The sequence below is a fragment of the Cryptomeria japonica genome, chromosome 1, assembly GCF_030272615.1.
Source record: "Cryptomeria japonica chromosome 1, Sugi_1.0, whole genome shotgun sequence".
In the NCBI taxonomy this organism is placed as follows: Eukaryota; Viridiplantae; Streptophyta; class Pinopsida; order Cupressales; family Cupressaceae; genus Cryptomeria; species Cryptomeria japonica.
The window spans coordinates 82,200,235-82,215,856 of record NC_081405.1 but is presented as its reverse complement, the minus strand read 5'-3'; the positions used below and the strand labels follow the sequence as shown (position 1 = coordinate 82,215,856).

Here is a 15,622-nt window from a genome sequence, read left to right as displayed (position 1 = left end):
TCCTAGGGTATTCCATAAAGAGAAAAGCTCTCAAATGTTTCAACAATAGGACTCAGAGAATTGTTGAAAGCATCAATGTTAGAGTTGATGAAACCTCTGAGAAACCTGAGGAAACTGACATTGAACAAGTAGGAGAGGAACTGGTAGTAACCTTCTAGGAACCAATTGCAAAATAGCCTAGCACCAGTAACATTGCTCCTACACCGGTAGATGCTGATGCTGATGAAGATGAGGATGAAGAAGAAAAGCAAGAAGAAACAACTGTGATCATTCCTAGGTATGTAAAGATGAATCATGATCCAAAGCAGATCATAGGAGATAAGGATGCATGAATTCTTACAAGAAGAAAGGTCAGAGAAAACTCTTGCATGATCTTTGAATTTGAACCTAAAACATTCAAAGAGGCACATAAAGATGAAGACTGGATCAAGGAAATGGAACTTGACCAAATAGAAAAGAATGGTACATGGTCTTTGGTACCCAGACCTGAGCATAAAAATGTCATAGGCACCAAATGGGTTTTTAGAAATAAGTTGAATGAAGATGGCACAGTGGTAAGAAACAAAACCAGACTAGTGTATAGAAGATATGCTCAAGAAGAAGGAGAAGACTATGGAGAAACTTTTGATCCAATAGACAGATTGGAAGGAGTTCGTATGCTTCTTGCATATGCAACCTTCAAGGGATTCAAAGTATATCAAATGGATGTAAAATCTGCATTCCTGAATGGAATACTAGAAGAGGAGGTGTATATAGAGCAACCAGATGGGTTTTCCCTATCAAAAGATAGTGACATGGTGTGTAGGCTACATAAAGCCTTGTATGGACTAAAGCAGGCACCTAGAGCATGGTATGAACACTTGCACTCCCATATTGTGAAGATTGGAATTGAAAGAACAAGTGAAGATAGCAATATCTACTTGAAATTAGAAGGAGATCAGATTCTGGTCTATGAAGTATTTGTTGATGACATAATTTTTGGTGGAGATGACAAGATGAGTCATGACTTTGTAGATGAGATGAAGAAGCAATTTGAGATGTCACTTATAGGGGAGATTAAGTTCTTCATTGGACTACAGATTCAAGAAATGAAAGATGGAATCTTTATCACTCAGTCCAAGTATGTCAAAGAGGTGTTGAAGACCTTTGGCATGGAAGACAGCAAACCGGTTGGTACACTGATGGTGACCGGTTGTAAATTATCAAAAGAGGATGACTTAGTGTTGGTAAATGAGAAGGAATATCGATCAATGATTGGTAAGATGCACTATGTAGTACATAGCAGACCAGACATTGCACATGTAGTGGGCATTACTACATGGTTCCAGAAAATCCCAAGAGAATCCCACTTGGTAGCAGTCAAGCAAATTCTTAGATATCTGAAGGGGACTATTGACTATGGATTATGGTATTCATACAGTAATGATTTCAACCTAAAAGTGTTTACAGATGCTGATTGGGCTGGTAATGTGGACGACCAGAAGAGCACAACTGGTGGTGCATTCTTTCTTGGTGGTAGACTAGTCTCATGGATGAGTAAGAAGCAGAGTTGTATCTCTCAGTCTACAATAGAAGCGGAGTATGTTGTAGCATTTATGATCTGCACCCAGACAATTTGGATGAAGCATGTATTAAATGGCTTCAAAGTTCCTATATCTGAACTGGTAAGTATATTTTGTGACAATACAAGTGCAATTAACATCTCCAAGAATCCGGTTTTACATGCTAGAACCAAGCACTTCAAGCTCAAGTATCATTTCTTGAGGGAGAAGGTTTAGAACAAAGAGGTTGTATTGGAACATGTTTCCAATAAGGAGCAGTTAGCAGACATATTCACCAAGCCTCTACCGAAGGCTACCTTTACCTATTTGAGATGTGAATTAGGGGTGTTTCCCCTTCAAGAGGTGAACTAAAGGTGTGTTCTCCACATCAGTTAGGTCTTACATTGATATATCTTTTTCAGGATTGGTGTGTTGAAGGATGCTACTCCTTAGGGGGAGCAGCATAGTGGAACATAGATGTGAATTCCTCCACTTTCACATTGTTGTCAAAGGGGGAGAAGATGTGCAGTGGAAAAGATATCTGCCATATTGGGGAGAAGATGTGAAGCAGAAGCAGAAAGATATCTTTGTATATTGCCATCAATGCCAAAGGGGGAGATTGTTGGCATATGTGCAGAGCATGATGAAATGATGATATTGTATGTTGTCATTGATGTCAATATGCTGAAGTATGAACCAGTATGTTATAGTAAGAAAACTAGCAAGAGAATCGGTATGATGATGTAAACCAATATTTGTGAAAAAGTGAAGCGGTATGTTTGTTCAAGGTGAATCGGCATGTTGGAATGAGAACCGGTAAATGGAAGTTTTGTATCGGGGTTTCATTTGGCATGACTACCGGTTGGTAGTCTCAGCTTCAAGGTTTCTGGCTAATGCATTCCAAGATTGTGCAATTCAATTGATGACATCTTGTGATGAGTTAGCATTGTAATGAAGACCAAATAAGTGTTGCCATGTCAGCCTTGTGTGCATGAAGGATTTCCTTGAGGATCTTGCATGGAGATTAATCTTATCTACCTCGTGAATGTGCGAAGTCTCTGTAAATGATGGAGAGTGCGTGTTGAGTTATCAGCTTCCTAAAGAGGCAAAGAATGAACATTGGAGAATGTCTTGAGATCTGTTCAAGACTATTCTATTCGATGCAGTGTGATTAACGGTTAGGATTGAACCGACTAGATTGTAAAACTTAAATGTTTAGGGTTTAGGGTTTATGATACCGACCTATCTGTTTCCTATAAGGTCGATGATGTTTTTCATTTTGAAGTTGTTGGCAAATGTTATGTGTGTATCCCAGTGAGTGATACTTGATTCTTGCTAGACTAGAGAAGTGTGTTGATACTTGTAGAGTGTGATTGCAAAAGAAAAGGAGCTAAAGTGGATCTACCTTGGCACTGAGTGTTGTTATTAGATCAGTGTATTACCTGTTGACTTCTAACCATTTCAGCAGTTGGAAAATCCCTTAACCGGGTAGCTTTAATAGGATTTTGTGTAAATCTTTTAACAAGGTGACTCAATTCATTGAGTTCTTCAAATCCTCTTGCAAGGTAACCTTTAACCGGGTATTTAGCCATCCCTTAACTGGGTGATCCCTAGCAGGATCGATTCCTAGCAGAACCTATTATAATAGTCTTTAACTAGACTAGGCTCCTAACAGAGCAAACTTCAAAAGAGTTCAAAGAACAGCTTGTGGGTATTCATCCCCACCATGGTTTTTCCCAGTTGGGTTTCCACGTGAAAAATCAGTGTGTCATGTGTGATGCCTTTCATGTGATGGTTTAGTGTTTTATGTCAAACTGGTAAAATATGTTGAACTAGCAGTCATTATATTTTGATGATAGATTACTTGTTTATGCATAAGGGTGAAGTGGAAATGAGGTATTAGATTGTATGGAAAGCTAAGGGTTATCAGTTTATGTCTTTCACATTCTCACTATGTTTTATTGGTAGTAATCTGGTTTAGACCGATGTTAGTGCTTGCTAGTCAAAGTGTAGTGTTTGCAGTCAAACCGGTTCAGGAAAAATGTTTTTGCCTATACTAATTCACCCCCCCTTCTCAGCACTAATTTGGTACTAACTGTTCATCATTTATTCATCAAGGCGAACTCCTAATAAGCTCCCAAGATGCAAGTATATGCTCCTCTACTACAAGTGGATCCTCATGGCTTGTAAGATTTGAGGTCCATACTCAGGAGACTCATCTTGGTGAAAACTCTGAAAGTGATATGACCCTTCCTTCCATTTCCTGCACCCTATTTTCTAACCCACACCTCATAACCTCTACCTCACTTCCCATCATTATTACCTTCCATCTACCTTTCATATCCCCTATCTTAACCTCCTTCACTTTCCTACATCCTATCCTAAACCTTAACCTCATACACACTTACTTTTACTTCACCTACCTAACCCCATTCCATCCTTCACATCCTTTTATCTCCCCTAATTCACTTTCCTACCTTCCAAACCCCTGACATATCCTAACTTACTCTTTCACCATTACATCCTTCATCACTTACCTCCCTATCTTATCCTAACCCACACCTCATAACCTTATACCTCTCAGCTTCCATTTTATACCACCTTCCTAATGGTACACTTATGTTCCCTTCCAAAACACCGACAAAAAATAGCACTCGAACACTACAAAGTGCTCTCACAGTTTTGTAGCAAGGATTTTCTATCACAACCATATATACCAACATCCATAATTAGGATATATTTTACATAATGGCACTTGATCACGCAGGTTTAGGTCATCCCTCTCCTTAATTAGGATATATTTTAAATATGGAAAGTAGTGTTAATATGTTTCAGGCTTACTATATTGTTCATTATTTAAAATGCAGTGTTTAATTAATACATGATTGTAGGATTGTTCAATGGTTTAGGTCATGTAATAAATTCTTCTTTTAAATCGATCATATCATATTACAGAAACATCTCACCATCTCTGCTATTGGAAAGTAATTTGATAAATCTATAATAAACTTTGAATCTAAATATTTGAATATGTATAACAATGAATTTTCTGATTATACCCTACCTTTTTTCTTCAACCGGATCTTGTAATGCCCAATTTAGAGTGAAGCAATGATAATTGAAATGGTCACCCTGACAAACACATCCTTTGGCTCAAATATGAAAGGAAAGGAAAGCGGCGCTACGATAGCTGACCATTCCTACATCCTGTAGCGATTAAACCCATAGGGAACCTATGTTCACCTCCCTCCTTCGTGTTCATTGGGGGATGGCCCAACAATAACTTCTCGACTTACTAGACCCCCACTCGCGACTTCTTGAGCACGTAATCGATCAGAATTCTTTCACCGAAATCGGCATGGGAGGAACCACTTCATTCCGCAGCTGGAGCACTAGTAGTAGATAGCTAGGATAGATGACGATTAAACCCACACGTTCCCTGCAGAGGCAGGATTTTGTAATGGTAGAGGCGGTACGAAGAGGCGGGATTTATGAAATGACTTGGTCTTTTTTTTTTTTAAAGTAATGCCCACAGTCATCGGAATTTCAATGAATGCGGGCACTTTTTCTAAAAAAACACAAATTTCATTGCCAATTCCTTCTCCGTCGAAACCAAATGTTGCATTATCGTCAGAATTCCGACGAAAGCGGGCATTTAAAAAAAAAAAAGTCAACTTTGAACACAATATACCTTCTCCGTTGGAAACCTCTGTCGGAATTTTAGGCCAAATGTATTAGTGGATTTATGCTTTTATGTTTTATTTGTCTTGATTAATTTTGCTAGTTGTTTTGGATATGTGAATAAAGTTTTCAATAAGATATCAATTTTCAACTGATCCCCCGCCCCTCAGTTGCCCAGATATCTAACATTTTTTGCAAGAATCCATATGCTATGTTTGGAAATAAGAGGTTTCAAGGGAATAATCACCAAGGGGGCAATAATTGACAAATTCAAAAAATGAAGAGGGGAGTAATTTTATAGATAGATCTATAGGGAATTGGTATTGAGGGAATAAGAGGGATAATTGCAATAATCACAATGATAATAGGGGGGATAGGTCTGCAAGGCCTACAAAACTTCATAATGGATACAATATATGTTGAGGAGATCACTATGAAAATGCATGACTGTAGTTGACAGAGGGAAGAAAATACAATGAACCAACAAGAAATGCTACATCATTAGATCTATGCAATGATAGAATTGACTATTAAGTTGATTTCCAGGTCACACCTATCTAGTGCACTGGTAAGGTCTATGGTCATTTTGTTTCTATTTTAATAGTAGCAAAGTGTTTTTTGGATCCAAAAATAGTAGATATGTTACCAATTAGACCTGGGTATATGGCTAACACTTAGATGGTAGGATATGGAAATAATGTAGAAAGGAGCATAGAGCTATGTATCTCATGCAATTAGTTGGATATTCCAAGTTTTTAGATGAGATTTAATCTTTATATAGCACCCCTAGGATCATATAATGTGGTTTTAGGAATAAACTAGTTGGCGGAGCACAAGTTCATGGTGAATTGTGAAGACAAAATAGTTAGCTATTTGGATTATTGGGAAAATCAAATCAAGATACGTGGTCTCCAAATACCCCTAGAACTTAGAAAAATACTAAGCATGCAGCTTAAGAAGGCCTATAGGAAGGGTTGTGCTATCTGCATTGTTCATGTAAATGACATTGACTACAAGGATCCCTATCTTGATGACTACCCACTTCTTAAGGAGTTTCAAGATGTGTTCCTAGTAGGGTTGATTGAGTTGCCTCCCAAAAGGGAGTTTGACTTCACCATTGATCTAGTACTAGGGGTTAAATGACAATCTAGATCTCCTACTAGGATGACCACCTTAGAACTCATTGAGATAAAATAACAATTACAAGAGTTGTTGAAGCAAGCATTCATAAGACCCAATATGTCTCCATGGGGTGCACTAGCTATTTTATGAAGAAGAAGAATGGAAACTTGTGTTTGTGTATTGATTTTAGAATGTTGAACAAGGTCACCATCAAGAATATCTATCTTGTTGCAAGGACTAACAAGCTCTTTGATCAAATTAAATGAGCTACTATATTTTCTAAGATAGATCTTAGGTCTATATATCATTAATTATGGATCAAGGAGGAAGATAAACTCAAGATAACCTTTCCAAAATATTATGGTCACTAAAAACTCATTGTAGTACATTGTCTTATGAGATTGAGCTTGGATGAATTTTTTGTTGATTTACCTGGACAACATCTTTATCTACTCTTCGTCAAAAGAAGAGTCTGAAAGAATCTAAGGATAGTCTTACAATTCTTGAGAGAGTGTAAGTTGTTTGGTAAACTATCCAAGTGTACATTCTACTTGAGTAAAGTACACTACATGGGATATATCATCTCAACAAAAACAAAATGTTGTAGACCCCAAGAAGATCAAGGAAATTGTACAGTGGATAACACCACAAAGCGTGACCAAAGTCCGTAGTTTCATGGGACTTGTCAGTTAGTACAAAAAGTTTGTGGAAGTATTTTCAAAAGAATTTGCACCCATCACTTCACTACAGAGAAGGGGAAAGAAGTTTGAGTGGATTGAGAAGTACAAACAAGCCTTTTATCTATCCAAGTAATATCTTATGCCAGCACCAATTTTGACCATACCCGTTCCTAATGGATATTTCATAGTCATAATTAATGCATCAAGAAAAGGTTCAAGAGGAGTTCTTATGAAAAATGGACAAGTAGCCACCTATGAGTCTAGAAAGTTGAAAATCCATGAATAAAACTAAGCACCACATGATCTAGAACTTGGGGTTATAATTCACATACTTGAAATGTGGAGACATTACCTTTTGGGTAAGCCCTTTGAGCTAAACATGGATCACTTGGTGTTAAAATATATCCTTACCTAGACCAACCTCAATTCTCATCAACATACATGGCTATAGTTTCATTTTTAGTATAATTTTTCAGTTTAATATGTCAAAAGAAAGGAAAAGCATGTGGTAGTAGTTGGACGAGGCATCTAATGCCTATAATAACCATATGATCGATTCTAAAATAATAGATATTATGAAATGTTTCTGAGTAAAACAAGCTTTAGAGTAGAATCTTTCAAACCACCACTTTGATGAATATGCATTTGAGCTAGATGATATCTTGAGGTATCAAGGGAGGATGTATATTTCAAATTCAATAGATTAAAGAAAGTTAGTTCTAGAAGATTTTCATAATGTACCCTATTGAAGACATCTTGGAGTGACCAAAATGGTAGCAGAGTTGAGATCATTATACTTTTGGCCCAGGCTCAAGAGAGATGTTGTAGAGTTTGTGGCCTAGTGTTTAGAATGACAGTTGTTAAGATAGAACATATACACCTAGTAGGGAATCTATATCAGCATGACATACCCATGTAAAAATGGCAGGTGATCAATATGGATTTGATTAAGTGTTTGTCAATGTCTAAGAATAGGCATGACATCATCTTGGCAATAGTTAATAAATTGACAAAGGTGACACACTTCATCCTAAGGAATCTTAAGGATGGATCATTAGTGATAGCCAACAAGTTTTTCCAAGAGGTTTTTTTAATTTCATGGGGTCCCTAAAATGATCATATTAAATCGAGATACCCATTTCACATCTAGATTTTGGACTACATTGATTGCAACCTTGCGAATGAAGTTGAATTTTAGTTTAGCATATAACCCTCAGACTGATGGATAGATAGAGAGGGTGAATCAAGTGGCTGAAGGTGTTCCTAGGATACATTATATGGATCATCAATATAAGTTGGAGGAGTCTCTTCCACTGGCTAATTTTCCTAAAGTAATACATACCATGTGTAGACACATAAAAGTTTCCAATAAAATATCCTCTTAATTAAACTTGAGTTTTCCTACATCATCAAGTAGGTCCATTCTTTAATAATCCTATTATCCATATTATTCATTATATTATGATATTCATAGTATTATTATGCTTCATCATTATTCCATTATTCTTCATTTAATCCATTACTATATTCTATTAATCCATTTTCCTAAATCTCCTACACATCCATTACCCCCTTTATTTATCCTATCTCACTCTATCCATTTCACTCATCTACTACATGTGGGATAAACACTCTTCATTTCTACATCAACCCTTTATCCCACATTCATCCCAATATTAGATTCACCCTTGAAGACATCTATTTAAACCCAATCCCCTCTCATTTCAATTAGCTAGCAATTTAGTTTACTTTTGCATTCTCGCATTCTTGTTTTTCTCACACTTTTTCTTTCTCTTTCTTTCATATCATTTTTCTTCACCTCAAATCTTCATTCACCATAGCCTCTTGTGTGTGTTCTTCTGAGAGCATCATTCTTGAGGGAAAAAGCATGAAGTTGTGTTGCACTTGGGGCTAATTGGGGGTAGTCCAGCCAGACTAAGTCTGACTGGACTACCTCCTAGCCACGTGGTGTGTGCGTGGCACCTAAATGGCACCAAGAGTTTGGTTGAACTGAGTTCGACCGGACTATTGACTACATTATCCCGATTTGTGAGCGCTCGAGCTTAGAATTTTCAAAACAATTCAAAATAGTTCGGTCGAACTCAATCTAACCGGACTAAGTTCGGTCGGACTCACCTATGTGACAGGTGATGTGGCAGCAAAATCACCTATTTTGTCTATATTTTTGAAACTTTTCACTTCTGCTCAATTTTTCTTCAGGCGAAATTTTTTTTTACAAAAATAAAAAAATACCCTTTTGTAGAGCTCGAAGTCACGAATCTAGACGTATAATTTTTTTAGTGTTTTGATTAATTTTAATATTTTTTATTAATTAAATATTGTGAGTTAGTTTTTTAAGTTAAAAAAAAGCTGATTAGAAATTTAAAAAATAATATTAAATGTAAAGGCCAACCAAGATATATGGAATCGATCTAGGACTGTAATTTGATATAATTTGACTGTATGGATGCCCCTCTCTATCTTGAGGCTAAAGAATTAAGTCTTCTTGTGTGTGGGGTATTACTGTGACTAGCTCACCTATCTCCGGGTCATTGATCAGTGAGGTGGACAACACCCACTAAAGACATAGTGAGGATACTAGATGAGAGAATCTTCTCCAAAAGGGTATAATATTTTTTTTATAATCATAAATTTAGTAGACAAAAGGTGACGCCGAATGAAAACTACCAAATTTAGCTATGTTGGACTTTAAAATATTATTACGAGAAAAATATACATAAAAAATTTAAAAAACCTTTAGCACTGCATATATATGCCATCTATTTGGAAAATTTAAATTTAAAAAACATAAGTTCATTTTCATTTTGTTTGGTGACATCGACTAGAATCCCCGATTTTCAGCATTTTTCAACAATAAAAAACTATCTTTGAATATATATAAAACAAATGTCAATTTTTTTTAAATTTTTTTTTAAAAACTAATAGACATAAATTTCATTAATATTTCTATATTTGATCAGTTTATATCATTTTAAAATTCAATTTAGAAATGTCACTTATATGCAGTTGAACTTAAACAATTTTAGTTGTGTTGGCCACTTCCTTTGTAGAAGTGTGACACAACATTGTGCTTTTACCCTTGAACACAAGATCTTGGTAGATAGAAGTGCAATGAAGTAGGTTTTTTTAGCATGTATGGGTGTTTTAGTTTATATATTGGTTTTGCATGTATGTTTCTTGTAGGTACTTCATTGTTGGATGTTGGATCTTCACCATGCATATTTAGGGATGACATCTTTTGAGGCTCTTTATGGGCATAAGTTCCATACCCCTATTAGTAGGGATAAAGTAGAAGACAAGAGAGTGATTGGTCCCAATATGCTTAGGGAGATGGACAATCAAATGAAATTGATCAAGGAAAGACTAAAGAAGGAAGCTGACAAATAGAAAAGTTATGTAGATAAGGATAGGACTTTCTAATAATTTTCTCTTTGTAAGTGTGGGTTTAGAAAAAAAATATTTCTAGCATGTTTAGGACTATACAAAATGTTCAAGGATGCATTGTTTGTGCCAAAATAACCAGTGTGAGGATTTGGGCCACAATTGTCTAATTGACCTAGATTCATACATTGTCCTAGATTACATAGTACATAATTGTCATGATTTAATCATCCCATAACTAATTCTAAATTTTAGATCCTTTTTATTTGTCAGAGTCAAATTAGTTTCCTTCTCTTTAACATCAACACACTTTTATTTTAATCATTTAATTCATACTTCAAATTCACTACAAGTAGCATTTCAAAACTTAATTATTTTATCTAGGTTTGGTTGTTTGTCAAGTGTTAAAATCAATTAATTGACGCAAATAAGTCAAAAGGTGTGTTTTATTTCTATTCAATTTCAGGATGTACATATTACTAAATTTGACCAGGCTATCTTTAATGGTGTCTTTTATTTTGATGTACCCAACTTACAACCAAACATTCACCATTAAACAAAAAATTATAGAAAAACTCCATAAATTAGATTAATCACTCTTCATTATTCCCCTACCATTTTGTTGTTGCAATGAGAAAAAAAGTCTATTTTAACAATAATCCAAAAATTACCTTTTTTGACATATTTTTCTTAGATCTGAAATTCACCATTTTTAATGAAAAAAATTTATAATTATTGAAAGCTAACTTGAGTGACATTATCCATCAACTCACTATGCTGATTACATGCATGAATTAAAATATACTTGCAAATTAAAATCTAGAAAATCCAAAAACAAAAACTTAGAGCCCACTTTGAAGCCTAATATGAAGGAATTTTGCCCCAAAAACATGTTGAGAATTGTTTTGATTGAATAAGTTCAATTGGTATATTTAAGAACTCTTCAAGGCGCTTCTCCATGTAAAATTTTAGCCCAAATGAATAACCGAGTCAAAACTTATGACCTTTGAAAGTCCTTGCATCATATTTCCATCTAATAAAATTTAAATTATTTTGTTGTGAGTAAAACAACTTTAATAATAATCCAACATCACATGTGCAAAAAGTTTTTACATTAAGTTTTAAGGTGAATGGATAATCAAAATCATCTCAATTTCCAGCCCCAACTTCATTCCTCATACATGGATATATAATCAACACCAAATTAATTTCAAACTTGGTACTAGATTCCATCCCTTAAAGACATGGGATAATCAAGTTTAACTTCATTTTTACAAAAGTACAAATAACTAAAATGTACCAAAACACTCAATCTCATTACTTATAAAGGTAGAATAATTAAATTCAACCTCATTTCCAACTCTATATCATCTTTTATAAATATATTAATACTTAATCTCAATCTAATCAGTCAATGAGCCCTTGGTCTACTAGTAAAGTTAATAGTTCTAAATGAGCTCCCTAGGGATGAAGTCTCACTGAGTACAAGACCTTGACATCATAAGGGGATGAGGACAAGATAATGCCCAAGGTGAATTTCATGGAATGCAAACCTCTCTATCCTTGACTCTTAACAGAAGAGAAATTCAGCCTAAAGACTTGTACTCATGTATTAAATAACTATTTTTTTATCAATGATATAAAATCCTCCATTAAAAAAACTCAACCTGATTACAAATTCAACATCATCTCTTAAAAGTATACAAATTTAAACATGCTCTCATTTATTTTTATTTTAAAGTCAATCATAACCTAACCATATACTTTTGATCAATTCAAGGAAAAAACTACAACAAAAATTAAAGTTCTCTAGAAGCCACACAACTTGAGTAACTAATAGCCCAACAAACATTGACAAAAAGAGTTCTCCAAAACAAAGTTGTTCCCAAATTTCTATGTATATTTCACTTTCAAATCCATTTCTAAACTTTCAACAACATACATTATTACTTTCTATTAAAACAATGGGTGCCCACCACGTTTTTTAGGCATTCTTCCCACTGTTCTATGGTGGGACAGCAGCCTGCTTTCTTTGACCTTTTAAACAACGCGTTTGTCAGCCTTGCAACCCACTAATAGATAACCCTTCTCAGACAACTGGGTCATTCGCAGCCATGATTGCAATACAAGAAACCCTAAAAAAACTAGTTCTAAAATGAATATGACACCTTCCTCGCTTAGAATTATTCCAAGGTTGACTGAGTAAAAAGTATGCCCATCTCAATGCATTATGAAAACGCTTCACCACAACCAACATTTGCAGAGCAATTGGAGAGGATTTACTTTTAAGTCTGAGAGAAGATTTGTTGATCTGGTGAAGAAAAACTTCTGGGGCAAAATGTGTCCAATGAGAATACTTCTGATTTTATTGTCTGCAACTCTTGCTGGCTTCTTGGCATGGAAGACAATGTCATCATCTAAGGATGCACAATTTCAAGATGAAGACAAGCCCAAGGAAGAGATCTCCACTATCAAATCTGGTGGATTCAGTTTGAAAATGGTATGCATGTATCTTTATTCTTTTAATCTTCTTGCACTGTTTGTTCATTGGTTTTTATGTACTGAATTTCTGGTTTTTCTTGTAGGCCTGTGAGAAAGTTCCAATCTTCTTTTGGGTGATGGTTGATATGGCAAGTGGGAAGTATCTATGGAGAAATCTGAAAAGTTTGTAAGATGGGTAGCTTTCAGATCCTAACTGAGGGGCACAATATTGCATTTTGATGATATGGGTAGCTGTATTATTTTTCTGATTCATTCACAGAATGATTGTATCTTGTAAGGACTTTGATCCATGGGGGTGAGGTATTAGTGGGTGTTACTGAAGGAAGTTTAACAGGCTACACGCCTTTTGCTTTCAATGTATTTTGACATTTGTTGATATGTATTCTCTCAAAATTTGCAGAGGTAAAAAAGCATGGAGTTTCAGATTTGAAATACTATACAAATTAAATTGTAAAGCACTTCTTCTGTGAGTAATTGTCTTGATGCAAAATATGGTTGCTTCTGCAATTCTATTAGCAGGTGCACCAATCTTTGAGTAACTGTTAGGCTTCTCTTAAAATATCTCTCCTAAGCAATCTGTAGAAATTCATCATTAGATTAATTGATTCTTTTAAGTAATGGATACATCTTGAGTTGCATGCTATATTATTGGTTTAATTAAACCACTCAGGCCATGTTGTAATGCGATACATAATATTCAAATGAAGTTAGAAAGCTAAATTATATGTTGAAGTGAGTACGATCTCAGCATATGTCCATAGGACATGGTAAACTAATACAACCTTTTTCACCTAACAATCCTCCCAAGATCATCAAGTGAATAAATTAGTTATGTGTTTAAATCAGTTATATCTCTTATTAATAAGTTTTAAAGAGTGCAAGGATCAGATCTTAGGTTGAAATGAGATAACACTATTAAGTTGTTTAAATTTGGGCAAATTATACTTAATAAACAATTGCTAATATCAATCATGATGCACTTGGGCCTAACCATGAAGGTGTTGTCAAAGGAAAGGATGTGCATTGACTTTTCATCCATTTCCTTAACTAGAGTCCACATAGCTAACACCTAAGTTCTCATACATGAGTTTGTAATATCTTGGGAAATACAACCTAAAAATATTGACACCATTGTAGGGGTATTTAAAACCTCCAAATACTGTTTCCATTGATTATCTCTTTCCACAAATTTAACTTGCAATTTTGTCTTGTTATTCTTAGTTAGCTTTGCTCCTTAAACTAGATGCTATACTTATGTTGGAAATAAGAAACACCCAAACTAACGATGGATTGGCCACAAAGGGGCTAGTAACTCAGTTGATAGAGCACTTTGGTAGCAAATGGAAGGTCCTGGGTTTGATTCCTAGCTAGTCCAAATGAGTTGTAGCTCAACGTGTGGTATTAGAGCCAAGCTAGGAGGCCCAAGCACTTATAATATGGCTTAAGGGTGAGTGTTGGAAATAAGCCCCACCCAGATTGACAATGGGTTGGCCATAAAGGGGTCAATAATTCAGTTGGTAGAGCACTCTAGTGGCAAATTGAAGGTCTTAGGTTTAAGTCCTAGCTGGTCCAAATGAGTTGTAGCTAAAAAACTCACATACTACCAACTAGTATAAATAATGCCAACACACTACCACCTAGCACAATTTTTTTTAACACACTACCACCACAACCCACCTTCTTGTCCCCTCCTCACTAGTTCTTTGTATATGAGAAATGACCCAAGTTAAGCCACTCCTTTCATCTCAATAAATTAGTATCATCATTCACCACACATATAATTACACTTTTTATTTTGTTCATCTTAGTCCACATAGTTCCTACAATTTAATTAACAATGATACTCCAAATCTTCATAGCACCCCAAATTCTTATTAAAAGACTAGCTAGTGTCTCCACAACTTACTCATCACATCAACTATCACCATGTGGTTGAATAAAAGGCACAGCCATCATAAATTTAGCATTTAAAAAAGAAAAAAAAAATGGTGGCTTATCCTATTGGTTTTTCCAATTGATTGTTTGATCTTCTCTAAAGGCAAAATACTTCTTATGATTGAGAAAATCAAATCAATGGCCAACTAATCGAGAATTCAATTATAAGAAATACTCTCTTACAATATAGGCTTTGCAAAACTAAGGTAGGTCTCCCTTTACACAACACCAATTTAAGGCATTCAATTCATAAATGGTGTATACGTAGATAATAGTTTTACATTTAATGATGAGGGTTAACATATAATGCTTATTTAATTCAACATCCTCATAAATGACTTTGATTTTAGTGTGAAATTAAAATACCATTTGTAACAATAAAATGAACTTGAGGTTTTTTACATTTTATGATTCTTTCTTGGAGTTGTAGTGAAACTCAATTAGATTTGTGCCTTACTCATTACAAAATAAAAAGTTATGCAATCCTTTTTTAATAACAACTTAAGCATTGGTCCAATGGTTAATTAAGCACTACTGCATTGCGACAATGTAACCTACTAATGGCCAACAACACAATTCTTCTTACAAATCCTTAATACATTGAACGATATTATCATCAATCAATTAAAAGAAATTACTCTATTTCTTGAATAAAAGTAATCAATTTAGAATATTCATTAGAGAAAATAACAAAGATCTTCACAATCTTTTATTATTTTGATAAGAAAAATATTGGATTACATTAGATGAGACAAAAGA

General features: G+C 34.9%; 1 protein-coding gene across 1 annotated transcript; it reads left to right on the top strand.

Moving 5' to 3' along the window:
• The first annotated feature begins 12,516 nt into the window (after positions 1-12,516).
• On the top strand, positions 12,517-13,390 carry LOC131041937 (uncharacterized). The gene is made up of 2 exons (XM_057975206.2): positions 12,517-12,926; positions 13,012-13,390. The coding sequence occupies exons 1-2, from the start codon at positions 12,657-12,659 to the stop codon at positions 13,096-13,098; spliced, it is 357 nt and encodes a 118-aa protein (XP_057831189.1). The 5' UTR covers positions 12,517-12,656; the 3' UTR covers positions 13,099-13,390.
• Positions 13,391-15,622: the final 2,232 nt, after the last annotated feature.

What these genes read in the sequence shown, in the direction of transcription:
- LOC131041937 (XM_057975206.2), top strand. Translation starts at nt 12,657, where the DNA reads ATGAAAACGCTTCACCACAACCAACATTTGCAGAGCAATTGGAGAGGA. An exon ending in GTGGATTCAGTTTGAAAATG is followed by an intron (nt 12,927 to 13,011) that starts GTATGCATGTAT and finishes TTTTTCTTGTAG; the next exon opens with GCCTGTGAGAAAGTTCCAAT.